The 20,675-nt window shown below is 39.7% G+C and overlaps 1 protein-coding gene across 6 annotated transcripts in view; it reads right to left on the bottom strand.

The window, feature by feature from the left end:
* Window positions 1-518: 518 nt before the first annotated feature.
* Window positions 519-20,675, bottom strand: part of sgk1 (serum/glucocorticoid regulated kinase 1) — a 39,716-nt gene continuing 19,559 nt past the window's right edge. The window contains exons 4-14 of one of the 6 annotated variants that reach the window (XM_074614889.1): window positions 20,204-20,419; window positions 16,105-16,171; window positions 4,723-4,798; window positions 4,434-4,509; window positions 4,099-4,287; window positions 3,879-4,010; window positions 2,992-3,228; window positions 2,801-2,896; window positions 2,396-2,551; window positions 2,214-2,303; window positions 519-1,973 (exon numbers count right to left, since the gene is read on the bottom strand). In XM_074614889.1, coding sequence (XP_074470990.1) covers window positions 1,806-1,973; window positions 2,214-2,303; window positions 2,396-2,551; window positions 2,801-2,896; window positions 2,992-3,228; window positions 3,879-4,010; window positions 4,099-4,287; window positions 4,434-4,509; window positions 4,723-4,798; window positions 16,105-16,171; window positions 20,204-20,419 — 1,503 coding nt within the window. In that variant the 3' untranslated portion in view covers window positions 519-1,805. Of the gene's footprint in view, window positions 1,974-2,213; window positions 2,304-2,395; window positions 2,552-2,800; window positions 2,897-2,991; window positions 3,229-3,878; window positions 4,011-4,098; window positions 4,288-4,433; window positions 4,510-4,722; window positions 4,799-4,901; window positions 5,061-6,839; window positions 6,871-7,248; window positions 7,405-10,561; window positions 10,762-16,104; window positions 16,172-20,203; window positions 20,420-20,675 lie in introns of those variants that run through there. The other 5 variants (XM_074614895.1, XM_074614893.1, XM_074614892.1 and 2 more) reach the window with 5 other exon arrangements.

Raw genomic sequence — 20,675 nt, 5'->3', positions numbered from 1 at the left:
GTCCCTCATCAACACACCACTCTGCTGTAATCTTATTGAAGATGCGGTATATATCATTTACACTATTTCTACTTGAATTATCATTCATGTGATTGCAGCTTTTGCTTCAAAAAACAATGCTCTAGTGCAATGTATCATGGCTCTGGTTCATTAATATGCTTTGACCTGGAGTTGCCTTATCATTCTATCTGAGGCAAGCCAATAATTTGCCCACAAATGGATGTCACAATGATTGTGATGTAAGGCTGCTGACGCACGGAGGGGGGTAAAGTCCATTCTACGCTAATATAGGACGTTTGGCAGTGGTCAGTAGGTCAAGTTCCTTCCACGAGGACTAGTTAATGTTTACTAGATCTTCATTCTTTACATTTTTTTAGTTTACTCTATAACTTAAAAAATGTGCTTATTTTTTACTGGCAATGTCAAGACAAGATTATGTAAAAATCAGCTGCTCATTTCAGACTAAAGGAAAATCAATCAAATTAATGTATAAATGATTACAAGGTTATAAGGTGTAATAAAGTTAAACTTTTATTGCAAACCAAACATGGTCACATAAATCTTAATTTTACAATTTTACAGTACATTTAACATATATTGTTACATATATATTTAAGCATACCTTAAGTCATTTTTGTTCAATAATAATATACATTAAAACTAGTACACATTACTCCAAATATACAAACAAACTTAAATACCGTCAAACTGCATTACAGCAATATTAAAATGGAATGTTCAGTTTTGATGTCGTCAGGCCGGCTGCGGGTCGCCGTTAAATTATTGTGAGGCGAATGGAAGACTAAATGAGGGGGATGCACTTGATAAAGCAGAACTACACAAGCACTTCTGAACACATCACTCTCTTTTCTCACTTAGCAGCTGTGCTCTCTCTTTCTCTCTCTCTCTCTCTATCACCATTATTGTTTTATGTGCAAACGAAAGATATGGAACATCATTTGAGTTCTCTACGTCTCACATGTTAATGCGGGAACAGGTGTGTTAATTTGGTGCTCCCCTCTGGTAACTTAAAAATAAATCCTCCTCACCTGAAGTCAGGTGTGAGATCTGATGGAGAGAAAAAATAAATAAAAGGCACATTTGAGAAAAAAAAAATTTAACATCCCCCTCTGTAACATTCGGCTTCAAGTGACTCCCTTTTTCAACCACAAAGAAAGTAAATGAGAAGAAACTAAAGCACCAAAATGGATGTGATCTCCAAGCTACTCGATCAAACTCAACCAGTAGGTCCCCTGTGGAGGGGGTTAGACAGAATCTCAAAAGAGGGAAGATGTTTCGCTACATAGATGAAGATGGAAATCCTCGTCAGGGCTGGTACAGAAGGGTCCAGTCGTCCTCTTTTGAGAAAAGTTGGTGTGTGTGCTTGTTGGTTGTGGCTTGAAGGCCAAGGGGGGCTTTTTAAGCTGCCTGAGCTGTGTGCAAACAGACCTTCAAGAGATGGCCAATTGAAGGCTGCAGAGTGTTTGTGTCTGTGTGGAAGGTTGAAGAATTTGTGCGTTGGTAAATCAGTGTAAAATGGAGAACAACTACAACCCCAGTGAGTCGTCTAATCATGGCAGGCTTCCTCTTTGCAGCAATTCTTTCAAGATCTGGAGACATTATGGCAAGTACACGTTTAAATTCTTTTGCAAATGCAGAGTTGTTTCAGGGGGGTTGGTTTCGGGAACATCCATCAACCCGATGGGAAATGTAAGGTGGGGGGTCAAGATGCAAGTCAATGGACACGCCACAGTTAATGTCCCATAAGTCTGAATTGGTGTCCATTGAGTGCCTTTGTTTAAATCCTATAGGTAGGAGTCCATAGACGGGGCGTAGGAGAAGCCCACAAAGGCCCCAGCAGCGTCTTTGATGCTGGCTGTGACTAGCGCACTGTCTGGGGAGCAGCCAATGGAGCTGGGCACCGGCTCGTCTGTGAACTCTGGATCAAAGTGCCGCAGGTCGTTGGGTCCCGTCTGAGAGGGAGGAAGGAGGGAAGGAGAGGGGGGGACAAGTAGGGATTAGTCAGGCTGTAAAATACCTTTCCATAATTGGAGATAATTCACAGCGAGGATGTTTCGTGCTCTTGATCTAGTCATGTAAACGTGAATACTGAGGACTAAGACAAGAGCAAGTCTGTGGTTTGGCTACTATGCTGTAGAAAATAATAGATCTGCCATAATGAGCACTTATTGTGGTATTAAAAAGGAACATACCACGTTTGGGTTGAAGGGAGGGGTGATCTTCTTGGCATTGAGGTCATCCCAGTTGATGGGAGAGAAGAATATGTGGTTCTTAATTTCAATCTGTGAAGAGACACAAATGATGAATAATTAATTGATGCACATAATACGTAAAACATGCATACAGATAAACGATCACATAACCAAACACTTACAAAGTCCTCTGTGCAGCCCAGCCTCTTTGTTCGGTCCTTCTGCAGCAGGCCCTCCAGCATGTGTCTGGCTGCGTTGGAAATGTTGGGTTTCAGCTGCAGCGGCTTGTTCAGGATGTTATCGTACATCTCTGCTGTGTTGCGGCTGTAGAACGGAGGCTGGGGAAGGACAAAAAGAACTGATTAGCATCTTGGCAACGAGTAGGAGCAAGGAATCCAACATGACGAACACTGATTGCGTCATTTGAAAATCATGCTTGTACAACAAGTGGAACACAAATGAGATGAGATCATTGTGTACAGTATAACTCTATATTCTAGTACATATATCTGACAATTAAGAAAACAATAAGGATGGGGTTTAACTTTACTATAAAATCATGTAAAGTGAATGTGAATGTTACTCACCAGGCCATAGAGCATTTCATAGAGCACAGCTCCTAAACACCACCAGTCTACCGTCCTGTCATACGGCTGCTTGTGTAGAACCTCAGGAGCTAAATACTGCAGAGAGAAAAAGCCAGAGAGAAGTGGTAAGCTACTAAATATTACAGAGTTGATCTGTCAAGTTCTGAATCACCGAATATTTTTGTCCTTACCTCTGGCGTACCGCAGAAGGTCGACGTGGTCCCGTTGAGTTCGATGTTCTCCTTGCACAGGCCGAAATCCGTAAGAATGATGTGTCCCTGCGAGTCCAGCAGGATGTTCTCCGGCTTCAAGTCTCTGTAGACGATGTTGAGGGAGTGGAGGTAGCCCAGTGCGCTGGCGATCTCTGCCGCGTAGAACCTGGCTCTGGGCTCCAGGAAGCAGCGTTCTCTCTGTAGGTGGTAGAACAACTGGAAGACAAGAAAAAAAAGAATTGTTTTTTTAGTGACAAAACCTTTATTGTGTTACAGATTATCTACAAGATGTCATGAGTAGAGATAAAAAGACAGACATAGAGACAGAGGAAATAAAGAGGCAGGAAGGGATTAATGAGTTTGACAAAAAGGAAGACATTAAACGAGGTTCAAAGGTGGAGTGAAAGAGCAGCAGGATAGAGGGGAAGAAAAGAGAAAGGAGAGTAAATGCGTCCTGTTTCCCCCGATGAGGCCCATATTTAATCAGCACTGTCTTTGCTCGTCCAACAATCGCAGGAAATTAGCTCGATTAGACACACACCGAGTCTGAATGGCGCTGCTAATTTTGGCCCAGAGTCTCTCCCGCTGTCCCAACCCACCCCATGATTTCCTGAGAGGTGTTTCCTTTTACAGAAAGAAAGACGGCTTCTACTCTGCTTCTCATGACAGGATATCCCCTCTGTCTGTCTGTCTGTGTTTCTGCCTCATATTTATCTCTGATTCTGGCACTATATTATTCCTCTTCATCTTTAAAATGACCTCCTGTACCCTATCCATTAATCTTTAGCTCCTTTAAATAGCACAGCTTCTCCTTTCTCCTCTATCAATCTCTGCTTCATATCTTTTCTGGCGGCAGTTTAACTCACCTCTCCTCCGTTGATGTAGTCCAAAACGAAGTAGAGTTTGTCCGCTGTTTGGAAAGAGTAGTGCAGGCCCACCAAGAACGGGTGCTTGACATTCTTTAGCAGCACATTCCTCTCTGACATGATGTGTTTCTCCTGAGGAAATACAAAGAGCAGACAGGTTAGACGAGTCGACACCTTTTGTCGCATTGTGCTCTTTTGGCGTGTCTGCATGCAAATTTACCTCTTTCTTCTTGAGGATGGCCTTTTTCTGTAAGACTTTGACGGCGTAAAACTCGTCATCCGCACGGTGGCGTGCGAGCAGGACCTTGCCGAAGCTCCCCTTGCCGATCACCTTGAGGAAGTGGAAGTCGCTGGGTTTGGCTGAGGGGTTGGAGGATGGACCGAGGTTGATTTGTTGGGATGGACTAGGCTGTGAGAGGGGAGGAAGAGGAAGAAGTTAGCACCCCATTATGACTTCCAAAATGTATGATAAACATGTAAACAGAGGATGTGTAGCTCTGCATACGGCGACATGTAAACAAAGGAAAAATCACAGTTTAGTGCAAATATACTTACAGGAGGAGACGGGTTTGTGTTCATGAGCTCAGCATCCTGAGGAGTACTCAAGTTCAGAATAGACTGAACTTCGGGACTGAAAAAACACAAAGAGTTCAAACTTAGTTCATTCAACAAAAGCTTTTTGAAAGAATCCACAATTGTTTTTCATGTGAATCAGCTGATCTGGAAAGTCACAACAAAGCTTCTCCTGAGGACAGATAACTGGCATTTCTTCTAGTTTGTGTTTCTCAATGCTTAGTCCTCCGGAGAATGCAGAACAATAACATGAGTCAGATGGTATACTCACTGCTTGCAGGCGTAGGAGTTTGTGGCAAGCCTCTGAATGAAGTCGTTCAGACCCATCCTTCTCTGTTTCATGAAAGCTGCAACACAAAAGAGAGAGAGAGAAAAAATAAATAAAAAGCAAAAAAAAAGAAAAATGTCCATCCATATCATGCTTTAAAATATCCAGTTATGATTCCATACCGGTGAGTAATGCCACAAGCCCTTTAGATTTCGAGTAAGTCAGGACAGACTTTTCTGTTTCTGTTTTGATCGTCATGATGAGTTGAATGGCAGATCTGCACTCAGCAACTGCCTCTAAGCTTAAATAACTATCATGTCTTTGGCTCCTCTTTTATAACAGGTCTGGGAGGAGGAGGTGGGAGGAGCTGCCCAATAACTCCCACACCCCCCTGGTGGGCGTGATCCTCTGCAAACATTCCTCTCAGTTTACACGGAACTGTGACAGTTGATCGATCTTGTTCTCGACCAATCAGAGGTCGTTGCGCTCCTAGCGCGTCATAGCCGCACCTCTAGATGTACTTGCGTCAAAATACATAGGAAAAAAGAAGTGCTTTACCACAACTTTACTGAAAGGCCGGTTTGTACTATTGCACATATGCTTTGAGCAACACCATAACAACTCCCACACGGTCTGAACTTGTCACCAAGACAGCAGCAGCATTTCAGTCTATACACCCAAAGCAACCAACACAAATCCTATATAGGCTAATGAGATCCAGATGTGTCCACTAAATAGTAACATGTGGTGCCCCCTTAATGTTGCAGGAGTAAAGAATAAACTGCAGATTGTACATGAGAGTTGACTATTTGAATCCTTTTTTCCCTTTCCTATTGGTCTTATTACGCTCTTATTATTTTAATGTCCTGTTGGTTTTAAGTTAGTGTTTTATTGTGTTCTTTTTTATGTATAATTGTACAGCACTTTGGTGAACTTTTGTTGTTTTTAAATGTGATTTATTATGGTGCCCCTTAATGGTTATTATGGTTACACATGGTGCCCTTAATGTTGCAGGAGTAAAGAATAAACTGCAGATTGTACATGAGAGTTGACTATTTGAATCCTTTTTTTCCTTTCCTATTGGTTTTATTATGCTCTTATTATTTTAATGTCCTGTTGGTTTTAAGTTAGTGTTTTATTGTGTTGTTTTTATGTTCTTATGTATAATTGTAAAGCACTTTGGGTTAACTTTTGTTGTTTTTAAATGTGCTTTATAAATAAATTTGGATTGGAAACAAGTGGAAATGACGAGAAACTGCTTCAGAAAGTTGGTGAGATTCGGGATTATCCTCCAAACTCCTGATTATTTTGGTAACACTGACTGTTCCCATGCTCCACGCCTATAACCCCCCTCTGAGATTGCAACTTGGTCTTGTACAAATAATCTGATAGCCTCTTAACTAGGCCTATCAGCTTCTAAAACGGTGAGTGACGCAGGTTTCCCCCTCGGTATACAAAAGAGGGAGAGCCTGAGCTGAGCTGAGCTGAGGGAGGCTGGGTGCCAAGAAAAAAAGCCGCTGCTAGTGGAAAAGTACAGACTGAGAAACTTCTGAATGCATGCAACTCAAATGAAAAAAAAAAAAAAAAAAAAAAAAGACAGAGCAGACCCACAATCTGCCAGACAAGCCTCTCAGGAGCAGCCAAAACACTTCAATAAGATGACTAGAATGAAAGTATGTGGACAAAATGCCACTCGTTTTGTGCGCTTGGCACACAGAAGCCCAGAGGGAGTACAGTTAGGTACAGTTAGGTACAGTTATGTAACACACCTGGTTCAAGTTGAATAACACGCCTGAGTGGAAAGTATGTAAGACGATATATCACATATGGAGGACAAAAACCCATTATTAAAAGTATATTGATATCCGTGCGTAAAACGGTAAGGAGACGCAGGAAAATAAAATGAATTGAAGTAATGCACACTTTCTAAAAACAGTTTATAGAAAAGATTAGAGAAGGGAACAATGCAAGTAATCAATTGTAACTTTTGCTGCACAATACAAGCATTTACAATTTAAAATGCGTGCGTAAACACAGTATCATTCCACAGGTATTCAGATTCTTAATTGGCTGAAAAAAAATACACTATGCTTCAGTTTTCCAGAGAAAAACAAACAAACCTTTCAGATCTCTCATTTCTCTGCCTGCAGCTCTAGGAGGACTCAACAAGAAGTTGCAAAAAGAGAGTTGCCAAGGTTTCTCTGGCACTTTTAAAAGACCCCCCCCTCCTAATCAGCTTTTTTTTTCTATAGATAACAGCATCATAAATCCAGGTCAAGAGTTTATAATGGGTTGAATGGAGTGACCCCAAGTATGTCTGCCAGTGCTTACTTCACAACCACACAAAGAAAGTAGGTTATGGAGCTTTACCCTTACAAAAGAAACTATAAATATCACAATAAGCTGGTGTATAATAAGCAAATATACCATTACGATTCATAACATAACCCTACAGGAGTATTATAGAGTTTTTTTTCGAATGGAGAAACCCATCGCTGTTGGTTTCAAATGAATAGGCAGTCTACTTACACGTCAAAGTGGTCGTTTTCTCTTTCATAAGGACGCTTTATTTGCTGGATCACAACAAGGAGAGGTGCTTTAGGTTCCTTGGCAGGCAGGTACAGTAATCTAACTACCAAGCAGTCCCCCTCTTGGAGATTTTCATCCAAGATGTTTTATTTTTTGCTTTCTTTTCAGGGCGGAGCCGTCCCGCCTCTCTTTCCTTCTTCCACTCTACACTTTGGTGTTTCATGCATGGCTGAATGAGTTTCCCTCAGGGCGGGGGGACGTGCTGCCTTCAAGTGCTCCTCAGAGGCTCCTACTTTAGAGTGAAACCATTGGAAATATAGACCTCTCTTTTATTTTAAATGACAAAATGAACAAAAGTAACCCATAATAAATGCACTGTTAAGCATTTCCCAGTAAAATAACAGTAAAGAACTGGCAGCAGGGTTGCCTTTATGTTACTGTAAAATTAGCATTATTATACTGTCGCTGAAAATTACAGCTTTGTACTGTTAAAGAAAAATACAGTTTTTTTCTCACAGTATTTGACAGTTAATTTCCTGTTTAAAGATACATTATATAGCTGTTTTTCACCTTTCTTATACATTATCTTACTGATTTGTTTTAATGCACTATTTAAGTTGTATTTTTTACATATATTTTAATAAACATTATTTGTTGCCTAGATGAATAGACTTAGCAGGTTACAGACATAGGAATAGTCACACTAAATACAATTAAAGGCACTTGTTAGGAAATCATGTACAATGTACAAGCCTCACATGTGCAGATCAGGTCCCAGAATTAAAGAAATACTGCATGAAACTGTTACTGATGATACTTTCTTTTGTATTAACAGTAAAGCACTGTTTTTAGCAATAACAGGTTAATACTGTTGAAATCCTGCTGTAAATTAACAGCAATTTTTTTACAGTGTGTTGCATCTAGTTTATTTACACACATAATGACAGCATGCCTTATCAACTTATCACTATCATTAGCAGTGGCGGATTAAGGTGGTCAGGGGCCCCTGTAGGCTACTCTTTGTATGGCCCCCCCACCATTGTTCATCATTCTTTAACGTTACCAGAAAAAAGTAATTTAGTGCCATGTATAAAAGCGTGCTAGGAATATTACACGGCCCACACATACACACTCGGGGAGCACTGGCATAGACACACACTCATTGAGACAGCCTTTAGTCTAAGCCTTGACATATCGGGTCAATTTAGGGATTTTCTTTAGTAGATCTTGGTCATGGTGTTCTTTCAGTCGTTGAGCTTTTCGTTTTTGTGCTCCGTGATCGTATTTTCTTTCTGACATTTTGCCACTATTCTGTCCAGTAGTGACAAATTATTTGAAAATCAAATTGACCTTATGAACCTGGTCACATCATGGGGCCAGGTTCATAAGGTCAGCTGATTGATTTTTTAAATGTTTCTTATGGGTCAATAGGGGTATCGTTTTTTTTTTTCTTCTCTGAAGTACATTTAAATAATAAAAAAATAATCAGGCCAATCTGGGGCCCTTGCAAACATGGGGTCCCTAGGCTGCAGCCTATAGGCCAGCCTGTGCAGTAATCCACCCCAGACCATTAGCTAGTCACACATTTCATCTGCATTTCACTTGCAAACTGCACTTCTCATTGTGACCATTCAACATCACATAAAGCCAAAAACCAGCTTATAGTTAAAGGCTAAATGTAAATGTTTTACCTACTTAAATTTCTCGTTGTAGGCAGTTTTTTTCCACTACAGCCTGCTAGCTGAGGTCATTCACCCGCTGAGCTCCGAATTAAAAAGTAACCTGGATTTGGAAATTCACTGAGTTCACATTAATCCAAAGTTTGGAAGCTGTCAACAAGTTGAGGCCATATTAATTAACTCTTGATGTATTGCTCTCCCAACTATTTTGTACATGTGTATACACGTCTTTGGGAGTGTGTGAGTAGAGAAATAGACAGAATATATGACAGGAAACATAAATGTGAGGACGCCAGTGGCAAAGCACTGAAGATATGGACAAGGGAAGCAGTAAGACAAACCATGGAAATGTAAGGCTGCATAATTAATTGTCATTTTATCAAAATTGCAATATTGCTTGCAGCAATTTTCAAATTGCAGGAGGCGTGGTATTTGTTAAAGGCGAAATGTGTGTCAAAATACCATTTTAAACTAAATATTGTCGTGCTACAGAGATGCCCTGGCCAACACATCATATTCTACAGACTTAAGAAACATCTTTGTTTGGTACAGATCCCTGCAAACATCACACCATAATCATTTTAATATGTTTTCCAGTGCAAATGAGAATAATGATGTAAAAAATTATCATTCCCTCTAATATCGCAAATCATATCGCAATATCAGTCAAAATAATCGCAATTAAAAAGTTTTTTAAAAATCGTTCAGCTCTATGCAAATGTGGATCAGACAAAGAATAAACAGAAATGAGAGGATGGGGAGATGAACATCTGTTTACCAGCGACAGGTCACAAATCAAATGGAGAGGAAGCAAGGGTGTGTGGAAAAAAGTATGCTTTTGTGCTGCAGAAACACTGAGCAGAATTGTTATTAGACTGTGAAAATGCAGAGCCAAAGACAAACAGCAATTAAGGCTCGTCCACTAATGACTAAAAGAGAAAGTGTGTATTCTGTTTTGCTCCTGACCCCACAGCCTCTCTCAGAGAAATTCATTGTGTTCATTGTGCACGTGTGACTCGGCAGTTTTTAAAAATAGCCTCAACTTTTCACTGCTGTCTCTGTTTCTCCCTTAACTCAGGTCAAATCTATTATTAATCTGTCCCCCACCGTAGCCACCTGATGCACACACACACACACACACATGCAGAGCTGGAGGGCAAAACAAAACTGCAGAGAGACACACACAGAGAGAGAGAGAGGGCATATCAGGTGCTTCCTAAATTCCCTCAAGGTGTCCAACACGCCCCTCCCTCACTGCACCAGCAAGAACTTTAGCACTGTTTGTTAGAAAAAAGAGATTTCTCCTTGAGACAGCACAGGTTGCATCCTTCAACACGCATTTAATCTGCAATATCTCTCCACTGAACACGTTACAGCAGCAGTCCACATTGGACACAAAGGGACATCTCTCATCAACACTTGAAAAGCATCACACGCCAAACTAAACCTTGTACACCACGACATATTGCTTTCTCAAATAATAAGAAAGGACCTTGAATACTTTGCACACAGATGTACACACAAGGAGACTGGGTTTTAAACTCTGAATGATGAGCAGCTATACTTTGCATTTTTATCCCAAGCAATAAGAACTAAAACATGTAACAGGAGAGGATGAAAAAAAAAAACGTTACCTCCACCGGGAAGTGAGCACTGCATCTTTGGTGATTGCCCAGACTTGAGTGAAATGAGAGAGAGGTGTTGAGAGAAGATCAGACGAGAGGAAGAAAGAGAGTGAGCAATACTCACAATAGGTCCACTCAGTATTTTTCCTATCTGGCCCTCTCTCCCTACTGGAGTTGCAGCCTGAACAAGAGGAGGCTCCACAATACAAGCTGTGTGTTTATTGCCCTTCTATGTGTGTGTGTGAGACACCAGTGTGTTATGTAACCCACTAGCGGCGCTGTCATCGGGTGCCAAAGCCGGCATTGACTCACACACACACACACACACACAATTAGGGGGGCCATTTCGTGAAAGGACAGGAAGAGGTTCGCTGCAGTGCCTACAGGGTTGAGGTGCAGGATATTAGAGTTGTAGTATAAACACACACACACACACTTTCTCAGCCTACCCATCTACAGTATATACCCACACATACACAAAGAGCAGCATATGCCCATATTCACGCTGTCTCCTGGCAGACGACATCCAGCCATTACATCCTTTCATCTCTTTCATCCCTCCCATCTTGTAATGACGGCTCTCTGTGCCGGGTGGTGATGATGATGAGGCTGTTTTGTGGCTACAGTTTGATCTGGCGTTGAATGTGAATGAGCCTCGGTAATGAGGAACCAAACGACACCGTTACATAAAAGGCCTCGGCTATTCAGAGAGGACAGCTAGCCTTTTATTTTGCCACTGGTGTGTGTGTGTGTGTGTGGAGTGTTTGGCTAAGTAGGATACCGAAAAGTAGGCTACTTATGCCTTTAGCCAAAAGGTCATGGATGATTGAGACTCTCCGATGTTTGAAATTTGATATTCTTGGGCTTCTGTGTGTTAGAGATGTCTGCTGGTCAGTGTGTGTGTGTGTGTGTTTGGTAACAGTTTATTTTTTAGGTCGTAGAGTTTCGGAATCATTTCCTAGAAATTAATTGATATTATAATCCATAAAAGTCAATTGTTTGGAGGGTTCCTGGAAAGGATCTTGCAATTTGATACTCATTATAGGGAAAAATGGAGACAGTAATGGGTACACTACCAATAATATAAGTAAGGGATAATGCCAGACAAGGTGTCCATTATCAGGAATTAATGCACACCTTGAAGGGCATATACCATGGTCACATTTTTAAGACCATTCAGTTATATTTTCCTGCGTTTGCAACCAAAATCTTAAGTTTTTCACTATCCATTCTCGTCATTTCCCTGGTAACCCTGAGGGTTTACTAATACCTGGAGAAATCATTACCATCCCATAAGGTTCTTATGCAATGGAAACATTGTTCACTGCTCCAGTAAATAGGACGGACCTTAGCTACGTCTTAGCAACGGGAGATATTTTTAGTCTGCTCAGATCATAGAACCCTTTGGCTCAGATATGAGCCAGAAAGCTAACATTATGTTAGCAAGATTCAACGTCAATAAGATTGCGTACTGTTGACAAACAGTAAATATAAGACAGTATGTTCAACAATAAGACTAGCTAGCTATCCAGCCATGTCATTGTCCCCAAATCACTATCAAGATTTTCACAAAATCTTGATTAAATAAATATTAATTTAGAACAGTGAACAGACAATTTCACTGGAACTAATTAGTGGGTGTACATTATCAGGAATTAATGGACACCCTGCAGCCAATCAGAATTGAGTATTCACCCAGACCATGGTATAACTCCAATTAATTGCTAGTATAACTTAGTCAGTCGGAGCACAGCAGCAGGCTACCTAAACACGCAAAAATGTACAATTCAATGTAACATACATAGAGAATAAATAATCACGGATTGGCTATTTACCTGAGTTAAAATGGAGAAGTTATGTTAAGGAAATCCAAGGCTGCTTATAAACTCAACACAACCAAACTGTTTCAGAACTTTGTTTCTATTTTCTCATGAATAAATGCAGAATTTCTGTTCTTTCCAAGAAACGCTACAAGTCTAGTAAGTTATCAGAAAATTACGAATACATAGAAAAAACGTTTACAGTACGTTCTAGTACTTCTATCTTTGAAGGAACTCTTGGGTGATAAATGCTAAAAGTGGGAACATTTAAATGTATTTTGCGGGGAATTTTAGGCCTTTATTAGATAGTGACAGTAAAGAGATGACAGGAAATTAGATGGGAATAAAAGACGGGGAATGACATGCAACACAGGTTCCCAGCTGGACGTGAAGTGGGAACGTTGCATTCTAAACCCCCTAGGCCATCAGGACGTCCCAAAAAGTGATTTATTTTTTCAATTTTTGCAAAGAGATTATTTTGGTTGATCTACAGTTTTTTAGTTGGGCCATACGAGGGCAAGGATTTGGCTTTTGGATTAAGGCTAGAATTAGATTGAGGTTGTGATGGTCAAAAGGTAGATTTAGGGAACAGGGATTATGTCATTGGCAGCCCTGGCTCTGAATACAGTACACACTGTACAGTACATCCAAATCTGTCTTACTGCAAATCTTCTGGGTGTAATGACAACAAACGTGTTCAGACTGTCTCTATCGGGAGTGCCTTAATGGATAACAAATTATATGCACATGTTGTGTTGGTGAATATGTGCACGTTTAGGTGTGAATGTTTGCCAGTGTGAAGGGCAGGTTAACACAGGTTAACACAGGTGAGCAATGTGTCATGAACGGTGGAAGAAAAGACTAAATAACAGCTTCCTGGAGAGAGCTGCTATGATGATGATATCGTTGCATCACTGAGAACAAGAGTTACGTTTGAGAACAGTTTGAGTTGTGGACAACATTTTAGGACGTCATCTTGCGCTTTGAGAAACACTGATCAACATCTTTCACCATTTTCTGACATTTTATAGACCAAACAACTAATCAATTAATCGAGAAATTAATCGTCAGATTAATCAACAATAAAAACAATCGTTACTTTCAGCCCTATATAAACCTGTTGGCATCTCCGGAAGAAGTGCTGATTAACTGCTCTTTAGCAAGTTGATGAACATAATAATGTGTTTTAATAAGGGCATTCTAAGCAGATGCTCTTTGATACATAAGATTAAAGTGAAAGTACACACAGTTTGCTGTGTTAACTCTTCTGTGAAATTGGACAGTCGGAACTCTACTCCCTATAATTATTATTATTGGATCTATCCCTACTCTCCTTCATTGCTCTCTATTGCTCCTTCTGTCACGCACATCACTGCATCATCGTAAATGACTCACACGTGACAGATTTCAACTTTTAAGTGCTCCTAAAGCTAACTAATTGCTGAGCCTGGGAGGACAGGGTGTAGCGGCATCACGGGCCGAGGCCACAGGAACAGCTTGTCACCAGCTCGGCTAATTGCTTGGATGTCTTTCCATACGCTGAAAACTCCCATAATTAACAGGCAGACTACTCCCAGTGAAAAACATTTTCATCAGAATATGGGGGTTATTGTGTTCATATGGTTGTTATATTGTCACATTTCTTTCTTGGAGATGTTCAGGCAGCAGTTACATGCATATCTGCCACAAAGTTCTGTTATTGCAGTAGCACAGAGTGACAAGCGGTGGTTGAAAGTAACAAAGTACATTTACTTCACTTCTGTACTTAAGTACAGATTTTAGGCACTTGTACTTTGAGTATTTCCATTTCATGCTCCTGTATACTTTATGTGAGGGATTATATACAGCGAACCGGTCATTGTTGTTAAATAAAGACCCCTTTGCTTGCGTCGGGGTGCCACATGAAGAACAATGACCTGCTTGCTGTACGTTATCCCGCTAATTACACAGCTACTTACTTAAGAAATCAATAATTTGACCCAAAAACAGTCCACCAGAGTCCGACATCAGAACTGTGCCCATAGCAACGGTCTGTTATACATAGCAACGGTCTGTTATAAAGAAATAACAGACCACGGAATGCCATAATTGACCAATCAGAATCGAGTATTCAACGAAGCCGTGTAATAAACATCTTTAGTTACTAGTTACTACAGATGAAGACTTTACATATAAAACATATGATGGACTAAAATATGATGCAATATGATAGATTAATCCAACAGTAGGGTATATAGAATAGTTAAAATTAGCTATATCTCGACCAACTACAACAGTAAAATTTTACTTTTATGCATCAGTAATAATAATCCAATAATATAATTTGTAATAGTATAACACGCTATTTTTCTGAATTATGAGTACTTTCGATCATGTAAGTACATTTTGCTAATAATGTTTATGTACTTTTACAATGCAGGACGTTTACTTGTAAAAGAGTATTTTTATATTTCAGTATTGCTACTTTTATTTACAGTTACAATCTCGGAGATTCATTCTCTTTGGCAGCACCTATGGCGATATGCAGTAATTGTGTTTTTTCCCCAGAATGTCGCCACAGACACCCAGTTCGTAATACTGCAAATGCAAAGGCTTTGCTCGGTGGGCCATAAACTCAGACAAGCTAAGACTTACTTTAAGTAAAGAACTTCTGCCACTGCTGGTGAAATGGATGTGCATACTATCCAAGAGCGGAAATTAATGGTTCCTACGTGGAATTAGCAAAATAAGGCAATTGCAATGCAATGCATTAGAAAAATATTAGTTTTCATCTGATAACTATGATCTTTTACAGTTTAAAGATGAACAGAATTCAATATTTTTTTAGTTCATTGTGAAAGGAAAGTTAAAGTTTTTGTTGCTAAAAATGATATATAATGTAATGGTGAGCTCAAACACACACACACACACACACACACACACACACACACACACACACACACACACACACACACACACACACACACACACTCACAAGAAGAGCTCATGCAAGATTCCCAGCAAAGGTAAAGGTAGCAATAAAAAAGAGAATAGATAGGCTTCATGCCAAGCGATGACATCCATACATATTGGGTACTTCGGATTGGACTATGATTTGTGGCACAAGTAAGCGGCATGATGGAAAATTAAACACCAGTCACTTACAGTCGTGTTGGTTATAAACCAATGCTGAACTCTCACCCAGTGACAGATACAAACACACATATTTCTTCTGCAGCGAGCAACAAAAGTTGTGAACAAATGTGGAAAAGGTCACTGTGTCATGTGTATGATGATGATCAGCGCTCAGTATTGTGTCTGTAAATACTGTTTTGCTCTCCAAGCCGGTTTCCACAAAACAACAAAACAGTAATCTTGGTTTATGAACAACAGTTATTATCGGGGAGCTTAGAGGTTGGATTAGAGAGCCAAGTGGTAACGTAAGTTAAACTTACACAGTGTGTGTGTGTGTGTGTGCTGGCTGAATCATTTTGCTCCCACAGCTATTAGATTTGGACGGAAGGGAAACAACAAACAAGAGGAAAAATAGACAGAGAATGAATGGTAGAAGATTATTTTGGATTGATGGTGAAAATAAACAAAACTGCAGATAATAAAGAGAAATGACCCGGGACTGACAGAGAGAGATAGCACAGGAATGAGAGTCACGGTGTGAAAGACGGATGGGAAAGAAGGAAAGACTGGAGGAAGTGGAAGAATACAAAACAACGGGTTTAGTTGCCGGTGACTTACTGTTGTTGTCGCCAGGGCAACAGTAGCTGTCTGGGTCTGACTCATTGTGGTAATACAGGTCCATCGCCTGGGGGAGAAATATGGCATTACTTAGTAAGAACAAATATAATACTTTATGACAAAAACATGCACATAAAAGAACATTGAGACTAAGGCTGTGGATTCAGTTGAATAGCATTCAAATAATTATCCATATTCGTTAATAACTGACCTGACATATTAGGCAACACCCTGCTATTGTTGTGTGCAACCCTGCAAATCTGGTTTTGTTGTTTTAATACAGTTGAATGATAATAGGTGTACCACAACTTGCGGAAACTGTACAGCCCTTAGGCTGTAACTGTCTTGTAAAGTCCCTATTAGATACATTTAAAAAAAAAAAAAAACAGGCTGGCAAAGCTAAAATCTAGGTCAGTAGTTCCCAACCTCATGGGATCACAACACAAATCGGAGGTGTGGCTAGACCATTAACAGGATATGAGAGCAGAAAAAACATCTCATTGCTACACCAAATTATGAGGAATTTTTCTTTTCCTTCCTTCTTCTTGTGAAACACTTTAACTCTTATTTATTTAAAACAAGGTTGGTTGAAATGGTCACAACTGGTAAACAAATGTAACCTGTGAAGATGGGTCACAAGCAATTGATTTGTTTTAAGGGGTTACTAGCCCAAAAGTTGCTTATAAGCTCTTGAAAAGAGTACAGTGATTTTAAGAGATGTGAACATCAGCACTCTTAATCAGCATTTCTAAAACCATTGGTTCTGACCCAGACTTGTTCGTTCCTCAGCATCAGTTGGTTCCCCACATGACTTGTTTTAATGAGGATGGGTTTCCAGGGTGAGACTGCACTAAATCACTTGAGTCCTGCGCTGAAAGTGGTGAGAAACCTCTGCTCTAACAACATGACGACACAGTATTATTGTGCTTTAGTGAGACTGAATGCCGGGATGAAAAGAAGATGAACTGCTTCTTCATCTTGTTAGGCTAAGTTCACTGTGAAACATATATCTTTAAACTGTTTATAGAGACATAAGACAGTCTCATATGTATCTCTTTAATAAAAGACAACACATGTGAGCAGTGGTGGAAGTATTGAGATCTTGTACTCAAGTAAAATCACAAATTAATGTAAAAATACTCCATTACACGTAAAAATCCTGCATTCAAAATCCTCAAGTACAGAGATATTATCAGCAAAATGTCCTTAAAGTTTAAAAAGTAAAAGTACTCATGAGCATACACGAACAAGTCGATTTTTGTGGACTTTTTCTCTAATGTTTGTTTTTCATTGTGAAATATTGGACAATTTGGATCCCAAATCAATTATTCAAATGAAAGTGGTTTAGAGGGGACATGTCTCTTTGGTGGAACTGACTGAACTCATAGACAAAGGGCCCCAGCGTTTTTGTAAAATGCCACAAGCCATCAAGGCTGGGAACCACTGGTTTAACCTTTAACAAGGCATTTGATCCTATTAACTTTTCATATGTTGTTTTACGTCAAATTTTGGGCTGTCAAAGTTAACGTGAAAATAACACGTTAACGCACATTTGTTTTAATGCCACCAATTTCTGTAACGCATTAACACAACCTGCTTAGTTTTAAAGCTAGAGTGAATCATATGGAACTATAAAACCTAAGGAATCCATTGGTACCAATCATAACATACTAGCTTGTCATGAAGAGGGATAAATAACGCTCCAAACTTACGCACAATTTTGGTTGGCCCTTTTCAAAAGGGTCTGTTGACTTTTGACCTCAAGATATGTGAATGTAAATGGGTTCTATGGATACCCACGAGTCTCCCCTTTACAGACATGCCCACTTTATGATAATCACATGCAGTTTGGGGCAAGTCATAGTCAAGTCAGCACACTGACACACTGACAGCTGTTGTTGCCTGTTGGGCTTGAGTTTGCCATGTTTATTATTTGAGCATTTCTTATGCTAAATGCAGTACCTGTGAGGGTTTCTGGACAATATTTGTCATTGTTTTGTGTTGTTGATTGATTCCCAGTAATAACTATATACATACATTTGTATAAAGCAAGCATATTTGCCCACTCCCATGTTGATAAGAGTATTAAATACTTGACAAATCTCCCTCTAAGGTACATTTTGAACAGATCAAATCGTGTGATTAATTTGTGATTAATCACAATTAACTATGGACAATCATGCGATTAATTGTGATTGTGAAATCTTCATCTGAGAAGTAACCAGTAGGAAGCACTTGATGACTATGTAGTTGTTTTCCATCTCTCGTGTTTATGCCTTTCTATGTGTTGACCTTTTACGTCTCCATTTGATTATACAAGTCAGTACATTGCTCTGGCATGTGGAATGGCTCAGAAATGTGCAAGTAAACACTCAAGAATGTGCACAAAGGTCTCAACAACAACTACCTAAGTCTGTCACGCTTTTTTCTTTTCACATGCATTAACAGTATAATTGGCAGCTGTCACAGGAACCAGCAGTATTTGCATCTCAGGACATTCCCGTGAAGTCGTGTCAGATATCAGTTGTTCGTGATGTCGCAGTCACTCATCGACTTTTCAAAGTATCTCTGTTAAATACAGTCTTAGCCTAGTTTGGTATTCCACGTTGCAGCTCTGAAAACTTATCGCAGCTCTCAGGATTCTCCCATGGGTGTTTTCAGAGAACCAGACAAGTCGAGGCATGTGTGTGTGTGTGCGTGTGTGAGAGTTGTTTCAATCTCAACACTTCGTTTATTCATTCAGAGGCAATGCTTTCAAAAATCTGCCTGTCACGCTGGTCATTTCATCTCCATATAAGTCTCAATATAGCTGACAGCAGCCTCGTCTATCCGTCTTTTCCTCTTTTTCTGCTCTCTCACATACACACACATATATACACGCATTCTATTCACATCCCCTTATACTGTCAACATCTCTCTGTAGTCAATCACGTCACCGTTCATGCCCCTTTCTCCTTGAATTTGCCTCTCGTGCTCTTTCCTTTCTCTTTCTTCTGAATTGTTTATTGATTCAGTATAAAGATCTGATGGAGTCGTATCCACAGTGACGGCGAATCTAGGCTTTCCGTTCATTAATATTTCATTGCGGATTTATGTTTCAAAAAGAAGACAGAAAGTTTGGGTTGTTCAAGCAGAGGCAAAGGGAGAGAGGGAAGAAATCATTTTTGTCTGTGTGAGAGTCAAGGAGAGGTAGAGGCTTATATGACTTGACTGTGAGTCATAAAATAAAGCACATATAGCAGTAATGGAAAATAAATAGTTTACTTTTACCATCAAATATATTAGGACGCAAAAAGATGCAAATGAAAAATGGAAGAAACTATGCACTCGATTATATTAATTCCAGTGCTATAATCCTTTCTTTACTTAAGTTTTCCATACAACAAACATAGAATTATTGTGCTTTCTAATAACCCTTATTTTTATGTAATATTTCGTATTATCATTAAAAACGATTTGAATCAAGTCAGTATACTGTCAATTATTTCTTACGTTATGACATTTTCTCAGACTTTTTTTGTCTTGTTTGGTAGGAGAGCAGAAAAAGTGAAAAGCAACTTTTTGGTTGCACAAACAATATACAGACACATATTAAATATTACCATGTGCTGCTGTTATAGCTTATTACACATTTGCTGCAATAGTACTTAAAAATGTGGATGCCACAATAATGTCATGGGGTTAAATGAAAAGGGTCTCTGAAGTAACCTCATGACAATTACAAGTACTGCTACTAAGGTGGGTCATGTTATGTTGAATACCAATTAGCAGTATTGGTCAGCAGTAGAAGTGGTGTGGCAGTCAGCACTTTGCACTGCAGTGAACAGAGCCAAATGATCTGTGGCCAAACTGTACAGTAGATGCCTCGGACAAAAAATAAATAAATATGGATATACTCTAAAATCATTAGCTTTAACAATGCTGCAAACTGACATGCAACCCTTTTACGGGCCACATTTATGAGAGTGTTTCCTATAACGATTAAGTTACTTCAAACTTAAAGTCCTATAACAAGTATTTTAATTATTTTCTCAACAGAAAGTAGTTAATTAGTGTTTGCTACCTGTAATTCAATTAGCTGTAGGCTACTGTAACTTACCTGTGTGCGTTGCCGTGGCTGCCAGGTATCCTCCAGGGCGTAGCTGATGTAGGGCCCACTGCAGATGGAGCACTCCAGCATGACAGGGCTGGCCATGAGGGGCGAGGCGTGGATCCCCCACGACTGACAACCACCCAGGTGGACGTCTGACTCTGCTTCCTTCTGCTTGCCTGTACCGTCGCCGTGATGGCGAGCCAGCATCTTCCACTTCCTGACCTGTAAGAGAAGATAAGTGAAGGTGTTTTAAAAGTTTAAAACTAAAGTAGGGACTGCAACTAACAATTATTTTCATTGTCAATTAATCTGTTGATTATTTTCTTGATTTATCAATTAGTTGTTTGGCCTATAAAAATGTCATGGTAACAAATGTGGATCAGTTTACTAAAGCCCAATGATGACGTCCACATATGTCTTGTTTTGTCCACAACTCAAAGATATTCAGTTTACTGTCATAGAGGAGTAAAAGAAAACA

This window comes from Sebastes fasciatus, chromosome 18 (assembly GCF_043250625.1).
Source record: "Sebastes fasciatus isolate fSebFas1 chromosome 18, fSebFas1.pri, whole genome shotgun sequence".
NCBI lineage: Eukaryota > Metazoa > Chordata > Actinopteri > Perciformes > Sebastidae > Sebastes > Sebastes fasciatus.
The sequence above is the reverse complement of the archived record's forward strand: the minus strand, read 5'-3'. Positions and strand labels throughout refer to the sequence as shown.